At 35.3% G+C, this 23,912-nt stretch overlaps 2 protein-coding genes across 4 annotated transcripts; one reads left to right on the plus strand and one right to left on the minus strand.

Moving 5' to 3' along the window:
• The first annotated feature begins 1,948 nt into the window (after window positions 1–1,948).
• LOC113849188 lies at window positions 1,949–4,362 on the plus strand. The gene is made up of 4 exons (XM_027478895.1): window positions 1,949–2,241; window positions 2,714–2,849; window positions 3,235–3,331; window positions 3,987–4,362. Exons 1-4 carry the CDS (start codon window positions 1,964–1,966, stop codon window positions 4,241–4,243), a joined length of 768 nt encoding a protein of 255 aa, XP_027334696.1. The 5' UTR covers window positions 1,949–1,963; the 3' UTR covers window positions 4,244–4,362.
• Window positions 4,363–4,991: 629 nt separating this feature from the next.
• Window positions 4,992–23,797, minus strand: LOC113849187 (nuclear pore complex protein NUP62). Of its 3 annotated transcripts, XM_027478894.1 has the most exons (10): window positions 22,248–23,705; window positions 22,035–22,133; window positions 20,232–20,331; window positions 19,606–19,684; window positions 9,833–9,955; window positions 9,649–9,726; window positions 7,687–7,790; window positions 6,067–6,154; window positions 5,893–5,991; window positions 5,041–5,531 (listed from the first exon to the last, which is right to left on the minus strand). In XM_027478894.1, the coding sequence occupies exons 1-10, from the start codon at window positions 23,671–23,673 to the stop codon at window positions 5,439–5,441; spliced, it is 2,289 nt and encodes a 762-aa protein (XP_027334695.1). In that variant the 5' UTR covers window positions 23,674–23,705; the 3' UTR covers window positions 5,041–5,438. The 3 variants fall into 3 exon arrangements, with proteins under 3 accessions (XP_027334693.1, XP_027334692.1, XP_027334695.1); XM_027478892.1 differs by having other exon boundaries at window positions 4,992–5,531; window positions 22,035–23,797; XM_027478891.1 differs by having other exon boundaries at window positions 5,039–5,699; window positions 22,035–23,705.
• Window positions 23,798–23,912: the final 115 nt, after the last annotated feature.

Consider the following 23,912-nt stretch of genomic DNA (forward strand, 5'->3'; position numbering starts at 1 on the left):
ATATCTTAAATGTTAATGATGTCAGGCCTGTGATTTATTATTGAGTAATATATAATATTTTATATTTGTTAAATGTTAATTGAAGGATTAATTGGTATTGGAATAGATTTAGATGGAGTTTAAAAAAAAAAGTGAACAATACCATATGAACAGTGTCAATGAAGAGTAAAATCGCCTGTGAACAGTAAAACCGCGTATGAAAAGTACAAACCGTGTATGAACAGTAAAAACCGCGTATGTACAGTGACTGCTGACGTCATCAGTGACATTATCATGACGTCATGGCTGACGTCACATACGCGTATAGTGCGTGTACAGTACGCATGCACAGTATTTTTCAGCGTGAATAGTGCCCTGAACAGTGTTTCCGGCGATAAACAGTAAATTCCGACGGTGAACAGTAAATTTTGAAAATTTTCTATAAAAAGGGGGCTTCACACGAAATTTTCATTTTTTCATTCCTCTTCAAGGTTCTAAGGCCGTATACTACCATTTTCTTTCATACTAAACCCTTCTAAACTTAAATTTCTCGCCAGATCTGAGATTCTACGTCTATTTTGAAGGATTTGAAGTAAGTTTCTTTAAGTTTGAAGCTATATTTACCGTTCGTTTCTCTTCTCCTCCTCTTTCTCATAGAAGTTCATGGTGTTCTTAGGAGAAACTTCGTTCTGAAGCCGAATCTTCGGTGAATCTTGCATTAAAACAAATAATATTCGGTAGATCTAGTGTGAATCATCTTTCTGAGGTAAGGGGAGTTTACTTTAACCTATGAACTACGTTTTGAACGGTTTAATATGCTATTTCAAGATGTTTTTATATGATTTTGTTAGATCTATTGAATAAAAGCTATTTTCTAAGCTGTAACTGCTGTTAATTGATTTAAAATGCTGAGATTTTGGCTGATCTATCTTAAACTTGCCTTAGCTGAGCTGTTCAAAATAATTTTAGCGGTGTGCATCATGCTGATATATATGTTTTGCATCATTATAGAGTCGAGTTACATGTTTAGGTGGGTAGACGTGTAACGGTAAGTTCATGCTGAGCTGTTGTGCTGTGCTGTCTGGATCCAGATACCGGAATGGGTCGTCACGGACCGGCTCGGTTCCTTCTGGATTACTTAGGCTGTGAAACCAGTTAGAAACCGTTTTCATGTTGTGCATTAGATGGGCTGGAAATGCATGGGATTATTGCTGTGAGAAATATTTTGCTCTATATATATGATTTTATTTTAAGTTTGGTAAGCTCACCCTTGCATTTCTTTCTATGTCGTTGTGTGCGTGTGTACTGCGATGATCGTACGGTGGTACGTGAGCAGATGTAGCAGGTGTTGCATCTACTTCACAAGCTGAGGGGCCAGTGAAGAAATTTTAGAAGCTGGGGTCGAGTAATATTTCATCAAAGTTCTTTTTCCCTTATATTTTGAGACCTCATGTAAAGGGAACTATATAGTATAATTTTGGGTATTTTGAATATTATGAACTAAATGTAATATTATGTTATTCTGTTAGATATTTATTGTAAGAAACTTTGTTTTATTTTAATTGAGAAGAGAATTTCATACTTATATTTTCTATTATTTATTTATGTTAAATAAATATGCGATATACAACCAATGTTCTCAGTTCCTTACAAAAAGGGGTTGTGACAAATGAAATAGCATTTTCTTAAAAAAATCCAAAAATAACATGTCCATCATAGTATTCCTCCTGATGACATTCCGTAAGTACTATTATTTTTTTCCTTAGCTAAAATTCCTCATACACCGTATAATTAAAAGTACTCCTCGAAACTACAGTGCATTATCCAATACACAGTCACAGTTTATGCTGACCTAACACTGCCCATGGGCCTATAATTTTGTACAAGCCCACCCAATGATCCACACAACCCACCAATTATTAGCCGAAGAAGATTATGAAAAAGAGTAACAATTAACAAGTGCAAGTTTGGAAAGAAATCATCAATGGGAGGTGGAACCGTCATGCATTCTGACCATTCTGTGCCTAAGTTGAGAAACACCCTCAACAAGTTCTCTTCACCTTCTCCTCCTTCCAATATCAAGCCTCCACTTTCAACTGACAACAACTTATCATGTAGCAGTTGTCACACTCAACTTTGCACAAAACAGGAGCTGCTGGGTGGAAAAGAAGCCACGTCAGCATGTCGTTGTCTCTATAATCATGTATTTGAACCTGTTCCATCTCAAAGTGAAGTTGAGGATGCGGTATATGCTCTTCAAGAGTGAGTTCTAAGTCTTGAATTTCTTTTTTCTGTGTTCTCTTATGGCATCTCTAGAGTCTCCCTCTGTTGTTACAGATACCTTTTTGAGATTATGATCTTGGGCAGGTTTTAGATTGGACGTTTTCGTTGGTTCGGATATGTTTATCTTTTTTTTTTTTTTTTGGGCACTTAGCATGCTTCTAGGAATGCTCATGTGTTTGGATACATAGGTTTAGGATTTCTTGGAATTTCAAATGCAAGAAGGTTGTTGTTACTGTTATGGTAATGAATAGTTTGACTTCAATTTTATTATTGTCGTTTTCTATTGGCATAATTTCAACTCATGTATTATTTTGGTCAATTAGTGTTCTATCTTGAGCCCTGATGTTACAACATTTATTGTTACTCATGATTCAGCCTTATCTCCTTTGATGTAAAAGTCATTTCAGAATCACGTGGCAAAATTTGACGGTTAACAATTGTTAAATGATAGATTTATTCAAGCAGTATCATCCTCAAGCACACTTCAGCAGATCTTAGGCTCTTGTGATCCAAGGGTAGTGATGTCTCAGGGATATAAAAGACTTAATGATGCTCTTCAGTTGCTGCAAGCTGATCCCGCCATAAAGGTTTCCTCTTCACTTTAGTAGTTTTAAAACAGTGCAAAATCATTTCTATTTCCTGAATTGTACCTAAATGACCCCTTAGTTTGGATCAAAAGTAAAATTATAAAAATTCTCTTCTTTTTCAATCATATATATATATATATATATGTTGATTTTGAAGATATATACGTTCTTTTTTGCCAAGCTTTTGCACCGCATTTGTCCCATTAACTACCACTTTAAGGGATTCTTGTTATTAATTTATTATCCTCAATTTGAATGTATTTCTATGGCGCCTTGGTGATATTCATGCTTTTATTATTTTATTTAATTTTCTATGAATTTTGCTGTTGCTATTGTTATGTTTCTATTTAATTTGTATCTCTTTGGAATTGTAACTTGCTTGTAGAGATTAGTGGTTTCATTATCATCTGATAAAGCTCTTTGGGATGCTGTCATGAGCAATGTGCTGCATCAAAAGCAGCTCCTAGAGTTGCCTGATTCAGGTTTGTATGTGTGTTTTGTGAAGTGTAAAAGTACAGAAGTAAATAAATTAGTGGCAGTGGCTACTAACTGCATAATGCATTCATGCTTTTCAGAATCACCCCCTCCCCCCGAACATAAGAAAGAGAAGAAAGGATATAAGAGACATAATTGACAGTGGTTAAGCTACTGTTTTTGATCTAGTGTTATGAAAGAAGGAACGGAACCAACTATAGAAAAAGGTTTTCCGTTCTTTCATAAAATCTCTCCAGTGTTTGTTTCATAGAATATTAAATAACCCTGCTTTTTCACATCCCAATTTCTCTGTCCATCTCACACCTCGTTTTCTCCTTCTTCACTTTATATATATCTCTTTCCTATACACCCCCGACTGATGTGAAAACAATGTTTTTGGAATGTTGAAATACTAGATTGCATTACGAAAAATACACTCTTAAACCCATTTTCTGGGTGTAAAATGGGCGAAGGGAAGAGAGAGATGGGTAGAAAAATATAAAGGAAGAGAGAAAAAAGTAAAAAACGTGATTAATGATGTAATAGACAAGGAAAAGAGATAGAAAGGTGGGTGGGTGAAAAAGAGAAAATGGGTATGAAATTATAAGAATTGATTGCATTAAACTTCTACTAACTCATTTCACATTGTATTATTTCATCCAGTTGAATGTAGAAGGCCTCCCATTTCTGAACAAAATGAATTTGGCATAATATGCAGCTGGATATTGGATATCATAAAAGGAAAGATTTTGGAACTGATTGAAAGTTTCCAGTCACTTGTGAATGATTTGTTTCAATCCCCTGGGATGAAAAATGCTACCACCGATGCAACAGAGCTGGATGAAAAAGTTAGGTCGTCTTTCCTGCTCTCCATACTAATCCTCTTGATTGTAATAATGGCTCGATCTCAAAAGTTTTAGTCAATGGAGTATGAATATGACGAGTATTTCCTTGTAGATTTATAATTTGGACAATTGATCCATGTGCAAACTTTCACTTATTTTTTGTATTTTTTTTCTTTTTGTTCTAAAAATAAAATAATCGGGTAAGTTGATTTTAGCTCTCAGTCTACAAAAATAGCATATTTATGAATTTTGATATCACCTTTTACTTCTATTTGATTTTCACAATGTTTATTAATTTGATATCTGCAATATGTCAACAATACCTTCATTTCAAAAATGACACGGAATAAAAGCAATATGTCAATAATCTGCAACACGCATATTTAAGAATTTCGATATCACCCTTTTTGAAGGCTAGATTAGCTGCCTAAATCAAAATTTAGTTATTTGTAAATAATTTACTAAACTACTGGCAAATAATGTCTTAGTTCTGGAGTTGAACGAAGTATTACATTAGTCTAGTTTCCTTCAGTTCACCAGCAGTTCACGTGCCAACTAGTGATGATAATTGCCTCTAGATTCAACTAGGTCTCAGAATTTTAACTGGACTACATAGATATTTTACTCATTGACAAAGTCTACACTTGAGGCTAAATAATAATATCCTCGAAAGTTTGAGTACAGGCCCAAAATGCATCAACTAGGAATTTACAGATTTTAAATTTCTTTTATTAAATTATGCTATACTTCCATATTTTTTATTTAAATAATGTCATGATTAATTTAATCATAAATGCAACATTCTGGCTGTACCAATTTATCAAAATAAAATAAAATATAGCATACGTCATTAAAGCAGGAAGAATGAATCTAAAATTCTGATACATTAAATACCCGTCAAATATGAAAACAACCTAAAATTACTGCTCACAAATATCAGCCCAGATACAGGCTTTTCTCTTTAACGTAGGTATGGAGATTTTAGTATTTCACCCAGCACATTGCCATCCTGTTTCTAATATCTCTAAATTCGTAGGCATTAACTCAAAGGAATCTCAAACATTTTCATAGTTGAAAGTTGCTACAAAAAAAGTTAGTCCTTCGTGCTTTACCGCTAAATATTTGATAATGACAGCTTTTCTTCATAAGGAAATTATAGAAGTGATATCGGGAAGTAAATACAAAAATAGCCTCTCCATACAAATATAAATCTTGCCGGTATTTCATCTAATTTTGGAAAGGTTGATATAAACTGTACAAATTTGAAATATCAGGACATCCAGATTCCTGGACCCGTCAGTTCACGATCTGAAGTAGAACCTTGGTTAGCTAGCTTCTGAATACGGGAAGAAAATTCTTCAGCCTGAAGTGGATAGATCAAAGTCAGAGCAGTTGCAGCAAAAAACAAAACGGACTGTATGAAGTATGCACTATGCAGGCTTTCATTGGATGTCACGTGTCCCCATATTTCTAATAACTTGCAAGGGGGAATAAGAATAAGTTCACATACGGCAGAAGCATCTTTACACGGCTAATTGCACAATAATCAGACATTAAAATAGTGAAAAATGAATCTATACAAATTTTTAAAAAAAAAAAACACTAGACCTTGATCATGCTAGTTAATCTTAACCCTATGTGTGGTCCATTCTATGTAACTATACCACAAAATAGCTAAAAATTCCATTATATAAAACAAATAGCACAATGAAAAAAATACAAACCTTTTCATCAATCCACATAAGAGAGGTTAGTTGATTATTTAGAATTCGAACTACTGCATCTAATGGAGTCATTCCATCAAGTGTATCAAATTCTCCACCCTGAATGAAACATCATTGTATAAGCAAAATTTCTTGTTCTTTCATTTGAATAAATGAGCAACTAACGACCTGTACCTGGTTTGAATTAAGAGATTGGATAATTGATTTTATCTGTTCTGTCATCTGCTCTAGTTCCCTTTCTATCAATTCAGATTGCTCATACCTGCAAATGAAAATATTAGAAAAATAAATAAATCAAACTGATGGGAAGGGTCAGCAACGAAGTTAAAGTGGAAAAGGGAGTTGAAAAACGTAACCCTAAATCTCTGATTTCATTAGCATGCAAAGCTGAAAACTCTCAAATCTCAATTCCAAGGTCAGCAGAAACCACCAACCTTGGTGAAGATTTGCCATGAAATTACATATGATATACCAACAAGAATTCCTATATTTAATCACAAGTCAAACAATTGTAATGAGTAAAGTTAACCAAGTGAGCCAATCCCAGTTGGCAAACAAATGAAAGGTTTGGGCGTTTGGCATGCAAGATATGTTGAAACTAATCTACTAACTACTTAAATATTCTGAGTTTAATTTTAATTGTAGGTGACTAAACCTTGAAATTATAAAAATAAATTTTCACAAAACCACTAGTGTTTTTGTTTTTGGTATTTAGTGTTAGTAGGTTTCGACAACTGCAATTGGACAATGGGGATTGAATTATAGAATTCCACCAAGGACTCTCACCAAGACCTAGTTCCATGAATTATCATATTATTTAATCTCCGACCTCAGGACAGAGAAAGAAATAGAGAAAATAGATAACAAAAAGAGACAAAATTGTGTATTATTTTCTAGTATAACCCCAAGGTATTTGAGAGACCCTGTTCTCTCCTCACTCTTCTAATCCTTTCTAAATGAGAATAGATCCCTCTCATAACCTCCCCTCTTATTTATAGGCAACATCCCCTATTCAAACTATTTTACCTAACTATTCAGTAATATTAACATACTATAACTAACTACTAATGGAGGTTACCTAACAGATTTAAATAACCCCTACATAAGTATCATGAATAGTAATCCTCCATGTAATATATATTTCAGTCAACACCATGAAAGACCAATTTGTATTCAGTAATCAGTAGTACAGAAATAGTCGAAATCTAATGAGATTAATTAATGCAACTTGACTCAATTGTCAGTACGACAGCAAAAAGCTGCTAAGTTACAACAAATTATTGGATGTGATTTTGATAAATCTGACTATTAGCTTAAATTTAGTTTTATCATGTTGATTCTGCATGTCAAACTTATAAAACTTAAATAACTACAAAGCACATGATCATGCAGTTGATATTTTCATTTATCTGAAAATCATATTACACACGGATTTTAGGAGACTTTGTAGGAGTAGCCAAAAATATTGAGCCATTATCATGCATACTTGGTTGTTTTACAGTAATAACTTTTCCTGGTTTTATGAAATTAGGCATACAAGAGCGAGACATGAAAACTAAGAAAATAATTCAAACAGTCATATTAAGTCAAAATCACTTCCTATTACACACAAACCAGATTGAACTGAAAATTAGACTCTATGACAAAGACTAGGTTAAAAACATAGAATATAGATTACATCGGATTAAACCATCCATTTCAGGAAATTCATATTACACGGACTTAATATGTAAATCAGTCAGCCTCCAGTGGACCCAGATAATAGTCAATAATATTTGATGATTCAAAACTCACATTGCATCTCTTGTAGATGCAGCCTCATCATCAAGAAGTAGCCCACGCTCATCCTTGTAAATGCGTTCAGCTTCTTCCTCCATGCTTTGTAAAGCCTTATCAACCTATTACAGGGGCAACAATAAAATGCTTCTATCACATGAAACACATTTCAAAAATGTTTTTATGTGCACTGAACTATGTCAATCATTGTGAATATTTTGATGATAACCTTTACTTATTTAAGGAACATAAATTTTCTATCAGGTACTGAAAAACCCAACTTTTGACAGCCCTAAAGAAAAGAAAGTTAGATGAAATGACTATATAAACATTAGCTTCATTAATAAATTAGATATTAAAATAGAACCATAGTGGTCAAAATGGTAATTCAGATCATCTAAATTTTAGTTTTGGGTGGTACTTTTGATTGTTGGGTGTCAGGAAAATGCCATCTAGTGTCCCTGCTGCTTCCAGTACTCTTAGTGGTTCTAGACTTCAAGTGTAGCTGCTAGTGCTACTGGTTCTGTCAGTGCAGAAGTGCTATGGAAGAATGTAGGCTTAATTAAGTGTTTGGTCCCTACAAACGTTGCATAATTTGGATTGAGTCCCTATAAAAGTTTTTGTTATGATATAGTCTTTGTTTTCTCACAAACTATTGTTTTTAATACTTCTAACTGATGTGATCCATTCAGATACTAACAAGTGTTAGTTTTTGGTTGGATCACATTAGCCGGAAAAACTAAAAACAATAGTTTCTAAAAAAGTAAGAACTATATCTTGACAAAAAATTTTATAAGGATTATATCCAAATTGGGTAACTTTTGTAGGGATCAAACACTGAATTAAGTCAAGAATGTATATATTTAAAGGTTAGTTGTGACTGTGATTGTTAAAAAACTTAGACCTAACTCACTCCCAAAAGCTAGCTCATAGGAGAAGGACTGTCTTAACTCTTATAAGGAGTATTCTGACATAATTCCTAACCAATGTAAAACATCTTAACAGTGATTTTTAAGGGCATTTGAAAGATCTTATGGGGAGCTTATGAAAAATAGTTTATAGCTCCCATAAGATATTCTCAACTTATTTCAGTATAGCCTATCAAAATATACTCGTTTCAGCCTATTCCAATAAATTTTTGTCAAGTTTATTGTACACCCCTCATGTAATAAGAACTTATTGAATAAACACTGAATTGAATTGTGTTCCCAAACATGCGATTTATTGTTATTATGCTTTATTCTTGCATATAAGTTTACACAAGGGATAGGATCTTCCATCTTAGTGTTACAATCTCACATTTTATGTTTCTATCTTCTTTTTCTGATCCAAGGTAGGATCTACAATTTTGAAAACCTTGAATAGAATTATCTTCCTGAATTTCTGAATATATCAATTTCAATTTTGGACATTTCCCTTAAGATTTATTTTGATTTCTATATTCTAAATTAATATGTTTCACTAGCTAACTTCCCAGGTTTTATTTAATTTGTGAGCAATGGTGAAATTGAATTTAATAACCTCTGCTTGCTTGTTGAATCTGAGTATACCTGAATTTATAATTTGATTATGTTGGGGTGCTTAATATACCAATAGTGACCATTTGATTTTTTAAGGAATGTTCTACTGGGCACATTCCAATGTAAAGGAGCATGTCCTACATGTTCGATTTAGCAAGAATTAAAGGAAAAACAATTTTTTCAAATGCTCTCAAAAAGATTGTTTTAACATAAAACAAGCTAAGGAAGACAAGCATGATGTTTAGTTGGCACATAAATAACTTTCTAACCCCAATGGGATAGTATGTTACCATTAGAAGAAAGCAAGGATAGAAGTTAGATAACAAAACAAAGAACACTATAAATAAATACAAGCACAATATTTTTATTAACACCATACCATAACAACAAAAAGAAATTATCTCCTAAAATAGAAGAAGCTCAGAATAAACTATTTAGAAATAACTGGTTCTCAAAATACCTCCTGTTGATGAGTCTCTATCAACTCCAATTGCCGCTCCAAATTTGACTGTGTCTCAACTACTTTTGCCACTTCGATCTAAATTTATAACTTTATAAATAAACTATACAGTTATAATTGCCAAAATTTAGGCTGTTTGTATGTAGGAAATAATTAAAAAATTTATTAGTATATGTAGAAAAACCTCAAGCCTCAATAGAACATCACGATTGTGCAAAATCCTGCGATCCCACTCAGCAATTGCATTTGCTTGTTTTCTAAATTTTCCAGTTCGCTCTTGCAACTCAGCATTCCACTCCTTGATAATCTACATAAGCTTATAAGATTAGGAATGGGGCAGATATAAACAGAGGAACGATAAATTCCAAACACTGTAAAATATAAATGATGTCATTGTTACCAATACCTAATGTCTTATCCTTCATGCTATTATAGAAGTGATAAATATTGGATATAATATTTGTTAGGGGTGAGTTCTTTGAAGCAAGTTTGATTCATAGATATCAATCTCATATAATAGCGTGTAGTAGTTGACCCTAAAAATGCTATAGCAGTATAGCACATAGCAGGACAGCCACTATTCTGAAATTTTTTATACAGATCACATAATGTATACTATGTACATAAAAATGCTTAAAAAGTTAAAAAAAATATATATATTCAAAATTCATGACATATTCATAATTGATAATAAGTCTTAAACAAAACATTCCAGTAAATAGCAAGAGCTCTTAGACAAAATAAATTAGTCTAGGTCTTGGGAGACAGATGACAAAAGAACTCTCGGACTTGAGAGAACAAAAAAATTAGAACAAGCAGAGCACTCAGACAATAAAAAAGAATAGAGTCTGGAACCAACAAAACACAGAGAAAAAGAGAATAAAAAAAGAAGAGGAAAAGGAAAGAAGAACAGCAACCAGCAGGACAGTAAAACAAAAGGGAAAACAGGGCACTTGACCTAAAATGCAGAATAAGTGAGCCGAGAGCATGGGTTAATCAGAACACAGCAAGTACTGACCAGAAAATACTAGGATGTGGTCGGAAAGTCACCGAAGAGAAATGGGCTGACGAGTCGCATAGTAATAGAGGGGAAAAGACAGAAGAGAAAGCACTAAAATGCAACACAATTACATAAGAAAATATGCAACACAACACTGCTATAGCAGTGCTGTTGTCCACTATTGACAATCTATATTTGATTAGCTTCATTTTTAGAGAAAACGTGTCTTTTTGCCCCCTAAAGTTTTCACAATATAAGATTTTGATCATAAGTAACTTTGAACACAAAATTTGATAATCAAAACACATTTAAGCTATGGATTTGAACATATAAATTTTTCAATAGGAAAAAAAATGAGAAATTAAATATGCTTAAAATAAGTATATGATAGAAACTAGCTATCTTGTTAAGAAGTATTTAGGATGAATCCCAATTACAAGTGTTAGAACTGTGCAGAGGAACATATCATTGATGTCAAGAAGAGACCTAAAGTGTGGAAGGTTTATTTTAGGAGGAAGGGTAGAAAAGAGTCAGCTGCAGAAGGATAAGGCTTAGCTAATTTTAGTTAGTTTGTTAGTATTGATTAGTGTAGTAAGTATCGCACAATATGCGATACGATAAGGATTTTAGCAGCAACGATACAAATCAAGCGCAGTATCGTTTTGGATCCAAAATCGTTTTGCAAATCGCACAAATCAAACAAATCAGTGCTGAGATGCGATTCAGTGGGCAGCGCATGATTCAGGTACGAACCGGGTCGCACAAAAAGCAGGTTGGGTCAGCTCGACCCGATACAGTAAAACCCTAAAAAACCTCTCTTTTTTTTTTTACAGAAAGGCCGATTTTTACCTTAGATGGTTTCTGTTGACAGATCCACTACGTAATATTAAAAGAAATCCCTATTTTCTCATTTGCCTTTCATTCCCGCTCTTTCCTTTTCTCTTTTCTCCACGTACACATTTCAATATTCATGTTATTCCCTATTACATTGTTGTCATTATTGTGATTCTTCTCACAACTTCCCACTTCCTATTCAATATTTCTGGTAGTCCCCTCTCCCTCTACCACGGTTCCTTTTTTTTTATTTGGCTTCTCCTCTCTTTTCTACTTGTTGTTTGCTGTTTGGGGAGACAAATGGATCCTACCAAAAAAACAAATGAAAGTGATATCACATGGAAAGTGTCCCTCTGCACAGGCTATTAGTGAAATAAAAATATTGTTCTCATTCTTGTTGGGGTGGAATTGCAAGGGTGAAACATCATCTAGCTAGAACAAAGGCAAATATAAGTGCCTGTACAAGTGTTCCAGATAAGGTAAAGGAGATATTCATCAAACTTTGGAAGAGAAAGAAAAGAAAAAAAGTGAAAACAGCTTGGAGTTTTTTTAAGAAGCTAAGACCTAGGATGTAAGTGGTCATCAAAAGAAAAGTATGGATTCTTTTGTCAACAAAGAAAATGGAGGGACATCTAAAAATTTGAAGCAAACAACAATGAATACAATGTTCAAAGATAGAGATGTTGTCAAAATTTAGAGAAATACAAAAGTGAATGAGAAAAATGGGGCTACACTTTGATGTGTGATGGTTGGACAGATGAGAAAGGAAGGTCACTTACTAATTTTCTTGTTAACAGTCCTAGTGGGACTGTCTTCTAAAATCTATTGATACTAGTAATGTAATTAAGGATGCCAAGCAAATGTTTGAATTATTGGACAGCATGATAAATGAAATTGGGGAAAAAATATAGTGCAAGTTGTAACAAATGGTACTTCTAATCTTGTGGCAGCAAGAAACATGTTAGAAGAGAAGAAAACTAAATTATTTTGATCACCTTGTGCAGCTCATTGCCTTGATTTAGTTCTAGAGGATATTGGAGAGCTTCCAATTTTCTATGCTACCATTACAAATGCAACGAAAATCACAACTTACATATATAGGCATAAATGGATCCTTAATTTGTACAAAAAGCGTTCTAAGGGAAGAGAGTTAGCAATACCAGCCGTAACAAGGTTTGCAACTGCTTATCTCACATTAAATTGCATTATGCAACAAAAGAATGCTCAATCTATGTTTGCTTCAAAAGAGTTTGCTTCTAGTTCTTATGCTAATAGAGTTGAGGCTAACCAAGTGATGAGCATAGTGTTGAGTGATGATAAATTTTGAAAATTCATCAAATATTGTTTAAAGTGTGTAATTCCACTTGTGAAAGTATTTAGACTTGTAGATGGTGATTCAAAACCAGTCATGTCATATATTTATGAAGCAATGGATAGAGCCAAAGAGCAAATTGCTGAAAATTTCCAAAAAAAAGAGTCAAGGTATAAGAAAGTGTGGAAGATCATTGATTCTAGGTGGAATTTACACATACATAGACATCTCCATGCAGCTGCATATTATCTCAATCCTAGGTAAGTAGACATTCTTAATATCATAAATTTCATTTAATTGCGTATTCATCCTGACTCTTTTTTATTGTTTGGTTAGGTTCCATTATGACAAAAGCTTTAATCCAAATAGTGAGGTTTTGTATGGTTTATATGAAACCATTGAAAGAATGATTCCAGATAGAAAGACAAAAATTTTAATTGATCAACAACTTGAGAAGTTTATACATATGGCAATAGACACTAGAGACAAGAGGTAACTCTTCAATCTTCATACTTTGCCAACTTTACAAATAATTATAAACCAATAAGTAACATGACATACTTCGCTAATTATTTATACATATTTTGTTTTGAATTTTGATAACTCTTTGGTGAGAGAGTTATGGTAGAGATGATAAAGAGTTGCAAAAGGTAGCCATGAGAATTTTGAGTCTTACATGAAGTGCAACAGGATGTGAAACGAATTGGAGTATATTTGATCAAGTGCATACTAAAAGAAGAAATCGCTTGGAACAACAAAGACTAAATGCACTTGTATTTGTTAAATATAACATACAATTAGAGATGAGACAAGAGTGTAGAGAAGAGAGGGGAGAGACTTATGATCCCATATGCTTATCCGACATTGAATTAGATGATGAATGGATTATTGAAAAAGAGAATCCATGCTTATCAATTGATGCTTCATGGATGGATATACATGAGTGCTTTCCTTTTGAAGAGGGAGCTTCAAGGAAGAAAAGAAAAAGAGGTATTTATGCTGATTTAGAATTAGAACTTGAACAAAAAATACTAAAAATTTAATTACTCTGATACATTGTCATGCTTGTTCCATTATTTTAGTTTCATAGGTCCAAGAAACTTAAATGTCAAAGCTAATAAGAAGGAAAAATCTATGATAGAAGATGATGATAAAATTAAAGGCATTATTAGAGAGGGGGTGAAAGAGGAGGAACTTTTGATTTTGGAAGATGAAGAAGATGAACTAAGTGACATAGATCTTGAAGATGATGAATGATCATTCATTATCTTTCGAATTTTTGCTATAGTGACTTGCTGTCATTTTTTGTTTATCTTTTTGAAAGACTATATGTTGATTTTGAGCAGTCACTTTTTTTGATAATGTGATTAAGTGTTATGATTTGAATCTTAATTTGCTTACAAGTGTATGTCATATTGTTAGTGATATATTATTTACTTCAAAATATCAATATATAGATATTTTTTTATGTTACAATGCTATTATATTTATGTTTTAAATTATTGATCTTGAATCTTATGATTCAAAATACGATTCGATTCACAATTCAAAAAATAGGTCATCCAATTCACAATTTGAATCCCAATTTAACTACCTTGGTATTGATGATGCAGAAGATAAGGATAAGGCTTAGCTAATGTACTTAGTTTATTAGTAATGTTAAGATAGATATAAATAGAGTTAGTTTCTTTATTGAGGAATTATTGATTCCGTTGTTTGTTTTGAGGTGAATTTCATTCTCTCTTTAGAAGCTGTAAGCTATGGAGAATTCTTTTGTAATCCTAATTATTTCTAGTGATTAACAAAACCATTTTTTTCTTCAACCCTTACCTTGATTTTATCTCTGAACCCTAACAAGGATATAACACTGTAGTTCTTCAAGGGACTGCTCCCCCCAAGCCAAAGGCCCTAACTCTCACAATTCACAAGATATTTCCCCCGCATCCTGTCTACTTATTTTAGGCAGCATACCTAATTAACTAATTCAGGCTAACTGAGAAATATAATTACTAATGGGTAACTTACATTGTAACTAAATACTAATGGAGCATACCTAACTATACTTTCCCCTAAACATTCACCTTGTCCTCAAGTGAATAGCTATAGCAGCTACAAAAAGAAAGTTCTATTAGGATTCCATTTGTTTAAAATATTATGATTAAGCTAACTCCACTATTGCAGCCCCAAAATAGCCTCAACCACTCCTAGATCAAACACAAACAAGTGGCTGCATTCAATCTCTTCCAATTCTTTGTTTTCTGTGGTATTTTTGGCCATCAAACAGAACATCCATTATTATATTGAGATCCCATGGCTCCTTGTGAATTGCAGTTACAGCTGTGATTATCAATATCCTTGACCTTATTTTGCTTATGTGGTGGGTTTATTGTACTACCCAAACCCAAAACCTCCATTGTTGCTATTGGTTTAGTCCTTGACTCTCGCTCAGTGCCTATTAATATAATAAAGTCCCACATTGATGGACTAACAACAAATCAATGGATATATAAGTAAGAGGGTTACAAGTCTAAATTCCCTAAGGCATTATAAACAAATAAACCACTCAAACTTATAGCCCACTCTCACCTCAAATCTTGGATCTAGCACACATCAACGTTTTCAAATGGCAGCCATGGCAGATGGCAATGGCAGTTTCCATGCTCTCTGTTTTAGGCATGGCATTTTCCAGTGGCGGTGCCATGGCGATCATTATGCACATGGCAGTAACGGTGATAAAGGCAGAAAAATGGCAGTTTTTGAAGAAAAATGGGTTTTTTTTGCAGACAAAAGGGGTTGGGCTGTGGATCTAACCCAGCCCAAAGCAAAAACCCACAAGCCCAACCCTAATAATCTTGCCTCACTGCTTCATCTCTCACTTCTTCATCTCTGGTTTCTCTCTTCTTTGTTCTTTGTTCGAGGCTGTTCCAACTCCTGTGTGTGGGGCGGGATGGGTACTTAGATACTCATACCCGCACTCATCCCCATTAAAATTTGCAGATTTTTACCCATACCCGTACCCGTATAACGGGTAAATACCCTACCTATTGTGGTTAAATTTTGCCCGTACCCATCAAATACTTTACCCATTGCCATCCCTAGCTTTGAATTGTGGGATATACTAATGTTTTGAGTTAATTCTTTTCTATCATTTTCTATGACCTATAATATTTTTTTTTTGTTTTATTATATTCGCCGTAACCCACCATGGCAACTGCCATAATTTTATGACAGTTTTTTTGGTTACTGTCATCCACCATTGATAACCTTGGCACACATTCAAATCCTTATAGGGTAAAACATAGGGTCTCACTCAATTTTGGCCTCCTCTATGCAACCCAAAAAAAGAGCCATTTCTCTGTCATCTCTACAACTATTGTTCTTGATCTCAAGAACTTCATTTTTGTTTCTATTTTCTACTATTTTGTCTAGAATGTTGTTTGGTTGCTGTTGTTGGGTTTCTCCTAATTCTTGTAGCTTTTTTGTATTCATTTCTTCTCCTGGTCCTTCAATTTCTGGTTTTGTTTCTCTATTAACCTTCATTTTTGTTTTGTTTTCAGGCACCCAATGATCTTCCTCTTTGCTTCTATAATCTTGGACCAATGATTCATATTCGTTATCTTAGATACAAACGGGCATATCTGAGCCATACTCAAGCTGAAAAACTTTGATAGAAAAATGGTATCTTAAATACAATTCACAGAATAGAACACACTGTAGAACTTTGAGGGCCTGCACATCCCAATGCCAAAAGGCTCTACTTTCCTCTCACAAATGTCAAATCTCTTCTCTCTCAACCTCTCCCATTTATAAGCAAATTGAATTTTTCTGTCTTAGTGGATCTAGAAAGAATATAATTAATAACTCAAGTTCCAGACCATTTCTTTCCTGGAACCTATCTTGGGAAAAAGTTTTACTAAATTGATACTGTCTATTGTTTCATATAAAATTACAGATCGAACCAAAAGAAAATACTTTTTTTTGGTAATTGTGATCCATTGGACATATATCCCCAGAAAATATTTTTAATAACAAACTAACATTGATGAAAGATAGGACCATAGTAGTTAATCTCAGATAGCAACAAAATAGCAAATGGCGAGATGACCACTATTTTAGGCATTATAAATATACCCATACAAATTAAGTTACACACATATATATGCTAAAAAATATAAATTTAAGATCCAACTTAAAATCAAAACAGAGAAAAAAAATTGTTAAGTCACCAACAAGTTTGTCGTTCGCCAAAAAGAGATGAAAAAATGCCCCTTTCTTGTTAGAAGCCTCGCCGGAGATGAAGGTCACACTCCAACGATGGAAACAAAGAGAACAGAGATGAAATGAAAGGAGAAATGAGAGGAGAGCTGAGGAGAGAGTTGAGGGGCTAGCGTTTGCGAGAGAGAGGGAGAAGATTCAGAAAATAAAGGGGGGCAAAATCCCAAGATCCCCCCCCCCCCTTAAAAGCCTCTAATGTTAAAAAACAGAGGGTAGATTCAGAATTTTCAGGGAGGACAGCATAGCGGCTGCTACAGCAGTGATTTTCAGCCACTATTCACAGGGTCAAAACTGCGACACTACAAGGTCACCATAGCAGGACTGCGCCGCTCTGCTGCAATAGCTGCTATTGATAACTATGGATAGGACAACCAACTCCATTGACCATTGCATATTGCAACCTATTACCTCAACCCTATTTTACACTATAGTTATGGTTTTAAGGCTGATTTGAAGTTAAACTATAATAGTCAATAGTGGCCACTATTACGGTGGAGCAGCACAACACTGCTGTGGAGAGTTGGAGACCCCATAGCGTCGCAATTCAAAGGAGTGGCTGTCGCACCGCGAATCGCGACCAAAAATGGTAGAAATGGTGGCTATTGCGGCCACTATTCTATTCTTGCTGAAATTCTGAACTTACCCTCTATTTTTTAACATTTGGTGACTTTTAAGGACGGCAATCTAGGGATTTCTCTCTCTTATTTTCTGATATCTTCTCCCTCCCTCTTTCGCGAGCCCTAAACTTCTCATTTCATCTTTCATCTTTGTTCTCCACAATTCCACTACTTTTAGTGGCCTTCATCTCCAACAAGGCTTCTAATGCAACAAAAACATTCTCAGTTTGTCTTCTACATCTCCGGTGAAGCCTCCAACATGACCCAGATTGTTTTCAATCGTCGTCTTCATATTAGGTTGTCTTCTTCAAATTCAGCAAAGCTTCCAATGTCGTCCAAACATTTTCTAATCATCTTCTACATCTACGGCAAAATTTCCAACAAATCTACACATTTTCCAAGGACTGAACATTTTTTTCTATTTTCCTTCTCTGTTTTGATGCTCCTACTTTGTTCTATTTCAAATTTCAAAGCTTAAAGTAGAAGCCACGGCTGGTCTTGCACCGTTCACTGTTTGTTGTTTATCTCCTTCTCTGATTAGAGTTTCCCTTTTTTTTTTGTTCCAAATTTGTGTATTATTTTTATATTTTTTAGCATGTATATGTGTGCATTAAAACTTCAGAATAGTGGTCATCCTGCTACTGCTATCCCCACTATAGCATTTTTGTGGTTGGCTGCCCCACAACGCTATCCAAGATTGACTACTATGAGTTAAACATGAATTATATGACTATATAAAAAGGATAGGGGAAAGTGATGAAGAAGAAATGACATGAGTTACATGTGAATTATATTAAAACTTGAAGATTTTAAGGGAAAGAAGTAGTTTTTGGCATCAAGACAGACCTAAATGCACTTTAAAATAGTATCAAAAGTCGAACACAATGGTGGGAATCTTATGGAGATGAACATATTTTCTATTCATATATTGGGCTTAACATGTAGTTCCTCTAAATGTGACCATAATTAAAGTGCCTCTGCATTGGAAGGATTTAAAACTAAGAACTATATTTCATTTTTTAACTTGTTACTGGCACTGGCAATTAATTAATTGCATTTATATATTTTTCAGGTCCACACAAAGATACAGAATTGTTTGAAGAAACAAACTATGAATTATGTTGTTTATGTGATGGATAACTCAAAATTGGTCAAGAAAAAGACATCTAGGAAAACAATGAAGCTTAATCTTGATGATCTTTCATCTGATGATGAATGAAGTATGGATAATAAAAGTTCATCTACTGCTTATGGTGTAGATGTGCAAGACTTATTATTGGACTTGGAGTTGAATCCAAATGAAGACTTGGTCCAAGTTGGAGATGATGCAATGATGGTGGTGATCCTATAGGCTATTCAGATGATTTGGAGATTTCCACTTTTGATGATGACCTTGATGAAGTTGGACTCCATGGAGAAGAAGATCAAGTAGAAGATTATATAATGACCAAAACATGAATGATTTTGCCGGAGTAAAGAATAAAGATGTTTGACTTGTAGTTGGTTTTTTGCATTATTCTCCTTGGAGTTTTATGTGTTATTGACTTGAGAACTTATCGATTGTCTTTAATGTTTAAAATTATGTAGTGACTTAAATGTTCAAGGCTATTAGTTGTCTTGTCTAAATTTAAGACTTTTTTGTCTTATTTATCTTATTTTTTACATAAATAAGTATTTAAATATAATTTTACAAGTTAAGTGAGATCTTATGATCTGTGTAATGATTACACAATTTACATGTTTTCCTAACTTTTCTAATTCAAGGTAGGATCTTTATTTTACTACCTTGGTCTTAACCAGGCAAATAAACTCAATTTTCTAAGGCAAATGCACTACTGTTGATAGTCTTAATTACCTTCAAAGAATAAATAAAATATGATGTAGGGAGTGGATTAAAGAACAGGGAACACATCAAGTACCTCCTCCACAGTCTTCCCTGTGATTTCAGATGGCAATTTTGGTGCAGCAGCAACAGAAGTGCTGACAGTTGAAGTAGTTCTATAAGACAAGCAGAAAAGAAAGTATCAAAAGAACCTTCCTATAATTTATTAATGACTCCTTATGCACACACAACGTAAAGCATAGGGAAAGGAAATATATTGTGGAAAACAATGTGATTTAACAGAAAATAAAGCAGGTAGATTCAATGCAAAGAAAAACAAGTGTGGTCACTTTTACAAGTAGAATACTAACAATCAGTTGTCATGTGCAACTTGGATCCTGAAGGCACCAAAGTACACATGAATGTAATACTCCTACTACTGAAAACTGTGTAAGTAAAAACAAATAGAGGAACATTCTGAATGAGAATAACCGTTCCTTATTTTTTAAAATAAAAGTAAAATGCATATAATTTTCTGAACGAAAATAGCAACAACTCAATACCAATATAACCTATTGCAGATACATAAAAACAGAAAATCAAGAGTGAGACAGAAAGTAGAAGGTAACACAGATACAGAGTAAAGAAATACCTTAACTACATTTACTGAAAGGAAAAGAGAGGGAAATACTTCAACTATGACCCTATAAAATGTACGCATACCCACTGGTGGAAGCTACAACAACAGCAGATGATGTCTGAGTTGCACTAGTACTCAAACTGGAAATTGCTGGAGCAGTGGCAGCTGAAGAAGTGCTCACCCCTGCAAAATCAGTTCTCCAATGAACAATCAACCATCAAGTTTGAAAAGGATTTTGCATATTTTATAAAACAGAAAGAATTTGTTAGAGGGAAAAAAACAAAATTACAAGAATGAGAACAAGTAATTTTGAAAAGTGAAATAGAAAAAGGATTAAAAAAAATACAAAGATGACTCCCAACTTCATAAAAAGAAAGGCATCAGGAGAAACTGCAAGTTGTACTACTTTACTTTTGAATTTCTCAACAACTTAAGAAGTCTAGATCAACTGTATTTGGCATGTCATAGATATTAAAAGTTATTCACTTCAACTTAGAAAGTTTAAATTCTATAGTTGAGTAATTCTTAGAAATGGTTATGGAATTTCATCAATGCCTTCTCTTTCCCTTCAAAATGAATTTTTAAGACAAAACAGCTGAATTACATGCAATTTAATTGAAGCATGTGCTGTATCCCTACCTAAAGCCCAATGATATTTTAATTCCACGTTTTGGGGTGTGACAAAACATTGATAAAGAATTCATTATTGGAAACCTGTGCTTCACAGCTTTAACTTATACAAACAGCGTTTCTTTGTGTTTGTACAAAGAAGTAAAATCTTGGATAAACACTACCGAAGCAGTGAATCAAGGTAGCTCTCTCATCCTCTAGCTCAGCAAATATTCTGATATACTAGTACCAATAATTGAGGTAAAAAATGATTATTCCAAATTTGCTTGATTCAAAGTAAAACGTGGATCAGCTTCTTCCACATACCGTTCACAACAACTCATTGACTATAATGCTACCTACAAACTAAATATAGTAATATATCCTACCATAATACCACTCTTCAACCAACCAATCTAAATCACATAGTTCCTGTTTTCATTCAAAAAGTAGTTTATAGTGTTAGACAGAGGAAAATTGAACTTAACCTTTACCCTCAACTCACAATATACTCGAGTCACCAAGGTAGTGCTGAACAAACTGGCCCTTAAGCCCATAAGTAGTGAAATAAAAAAGCTTAACCATATTGGGAAACAAGTTAAAATTAGACCAAAGGAACAACACCCCTCACAACTAGAGTTTTCTGGGTTGGATACAAGGCAACAGGATATACCATCATCAAACCTCAATTAGAAAAAGAAAAGAGAAGATTATAAACATGTGGACTTTGGTAATAAGCATCTCCTAATATATTTGGGATTGAGGGATATAAAGTGGCCCTGTAATGGTCTTTATACCGAGATTTAGATTGACCAATTATGTACTCACAATGACAAGAATAATGTTACTACTTACTGCCATCAGTGCACAATCATGTAGAGCCCTCCTCCCCCTCAGAGTTCATAACAAAAGGCAGTTAAAGAACCACAGAGGAAATTACTGCAAGAATCAACATAAATTCTACCACAGAAAAATCAACATAAAAAAAAGAGAAGATAACTGAAAAATACTCAACTTACTTCAAGAGCAAACTCTTCCCCCTACACAGTTTTTTTTTCATTAAATGTAGAAAAGACAATCATCTACATTCTATCACATTCTATAAAAAGTTCATCTAAGCAACAAATTGATTGAAAGCAAAAATCAATAAAGAAGTAAATCATCGCAGAATATCCATTTCAATGATAAAAATAGGCCAAACATCTCAAACACAGCAGTAGACATTTTTTATAAATTTATATAGATATTCCTAAAAAGATTGAAATCGCGTAGCTCACCAAATGCAGGAGCAGTAACACTCGAAACTGCTGGCGTTGATGCCTTAGTTGCAAAGGAAAACCCGGTCCCAAAAGAAGCAGCAGATGTGACCGTGCTTCCTATGCCGAACCCAGTAAAAGATGATCCTCCACTAGCAGATGATGCAGCACCAGTGGTAGCCACAGGAATCGCGGAAGCCGACGAGGGAAAACTTGCAAGAGCAGCAGATGCACCCGTGGCACCAAAGGCAGGCACAGAAGACGACAAGGCCGTGCTGGCAGTACCCACGGTAGATGCAGTGGTGGTCGTCACCGTCGAGAACAGTGGTGCTGAAGACGTAGTGAAAGAAAAAGAACCTGCTGGCGTGGAAGCCGGTGTGCTGGTCGCAGCAGATGCGGAAGAAGCCGAAGCCGAAGCTGCATTCGGGAACCCAAGAGAGGGTTGAGAAGCAGAGGAAGTGGGGGTTCCAAAGGAGAATTCCGAAGAGCTAGAAGATGTCGTCGTGGAGGCTGGAGCAGATGGCTTTCCAAAGGCTGAAAACGACGTCGTTGAGCTAGAAGACGAAGCACCAGTAGCGAACGCACTTGAAAACAAAGGAGAGCTAGCTGCTGCTGAAGAGGAAGCTGAAGAAGCAGTGAACGCTCCAAACGGCGTCGTTGCAGCAGCTGAGGATGATCCTCCAAACACCGAAGCGGCAGAAGATGCCCCAAACGCGGTCGCTGCGGCATACGATGACCCACCGAACGCAGTAGAGGAAGTACTACCTCCAAACGGCGTCGTTGCAGAAGTTGTTCCAAGCGAGGTCGATGAAGAAGACGTTCCTCCGAACAGCGTCGATGCAGAGGACGTTCCTCCGAACGGCGTCGTTGAAGCTATGGTCGAAGCAGGTGACGCTACTCCAAACGTGGTCGAAGCAGGTGACGCTACTCCAAACGTGGTCGAAGCAGAAGACGCTCCTCCAAACAGCGTCGTTGAAGCTGAGGATGCTCCACCAAACGGCGTCGTTGAGGCTGAGGGTGCTCCTCCAAACGGCGTCGTTGAGGCTGAGGGTGCTCCTCCAAACGGCGTCGTTGAAGCTAAGGATGCTCCTGCAAACGGCGTCGTTGAAGCTGACGAGGCTCCTCCAAACGGCGTCGCGGAAGCTAAGGTGGCCCCAGCAAACGGCGTCGTCGAAGTTGAGGCCGTTACACCAAACGGCGTAGTTGAAGCTGAGGACGCTCCAGCAAAAAGTGTCGACGCAGCTGAGGACGCTCCTCCAAACGGCGTCGTCGAAGCGGAGGAAGTTCCACCAAACGGCTTCGTCGCAGAGGACGGAGCCCCGAACGGCGTCGTTGCAGAAGAGGATGTTGCCCCAAACGGCGTCGCTGCAGGAGAGGATGAGGATAACAAGGGGGAAGCCGAACTGGCGGCACCGAAGATTGGAGAAGCGGTGGTGGATGAGGAGGAAGAAGAAGCAAAGGAGAAAGTGAAAGGAGAAGAAGAAGCGGTGGAGGTAGGGTTTGCGGTGGTGGTGGAGAAGAGGGAGGAAGATCCAAAGGAGAAAGCAGGGGAAGATGATGAGCCAAATGAGAATGGGGAAGATGAAGGATTCGAGGAGGAAAATGGAGATGGGGAAGATGAAGACTGGGATGAAGCAGATCCGAAAGAGAAACCCGACATTATTGCGCGCTTTCTCTGCTTTGCCCGAAGGACACAAATTGAAGTGAGGACTGAGGAATGTTATTTGCTTTTCAAAAAGACTCCATTTCTTTAGGTTTCGGCCGGGGTTTGCCTTACTGGCCGCATGAGCAGCTTTGACTAGCTTCAAATAATTATACAATATAACTAAGATAGTTATTCATAATCATATTAATTTTAATTAATAATTTTATGCGATAACGTTACATTTGTGTTTTAGC

Source organism: Abrus precatorius, unplaced genomic scaffold (genome assembly GCF_003935025.1).
Source record: "Abrus precatorius isolate BTA unplaced genomic scaffold, Abrus_2018 Scaffold9, whole genome shotgun sequence".
In the NCBI taxonomy this organism is placed as follows: Eukaryota; Viridiplantae; Streptophyta; class Magnoliopsida; order Fabales; family Fabaceae; genus Abrus; species Abrus precatorius.

Coding starts and splice junctions, on each gene's coding strand:
- LOC113849188 (XM_027478895.1), top strand. CDS start 1,964: ATGGGAGGTGGAACCGTCATGCATTCTGACCATTCTGTGCCTAAGTTG. Junction 2,850..3,234: donor AAGCTGATCCCGCCATAAAG/GTTTCCTCTTCA, acceptor ACTTGCTTGTAG/AGATTAGTGGTTTCATTATC. Junction 3,332..3,986: donor CCTAGAGTTGCCTGATTCAG/GTTTGTATGTGT, acceptor TATTTCATCCAG/TTGAATGTAGAAGGCCTCCC.
- LOC113849187 (XM_027478891.1), bottom strand. CDS start 23,673: ATGTCGGGTTTCTCTTTCGGATCTGCTTCATCCCAGTCTTCATCTTCC. Junction 20,332..22,034: donor TGTTACTGCTCCTGCATTTG/GTGAGCTACGCG, acceptor CTGATTTTGCAG/GGGTGAGCACTTCTTCAGCT. Junction 9,956..19,605: donor CAGGGAAGACTGTGGAGGAG/GTACTTGATGTG, acceptor AAGCTTATGTAG/ATTATCAAGGAGTGGAATGC.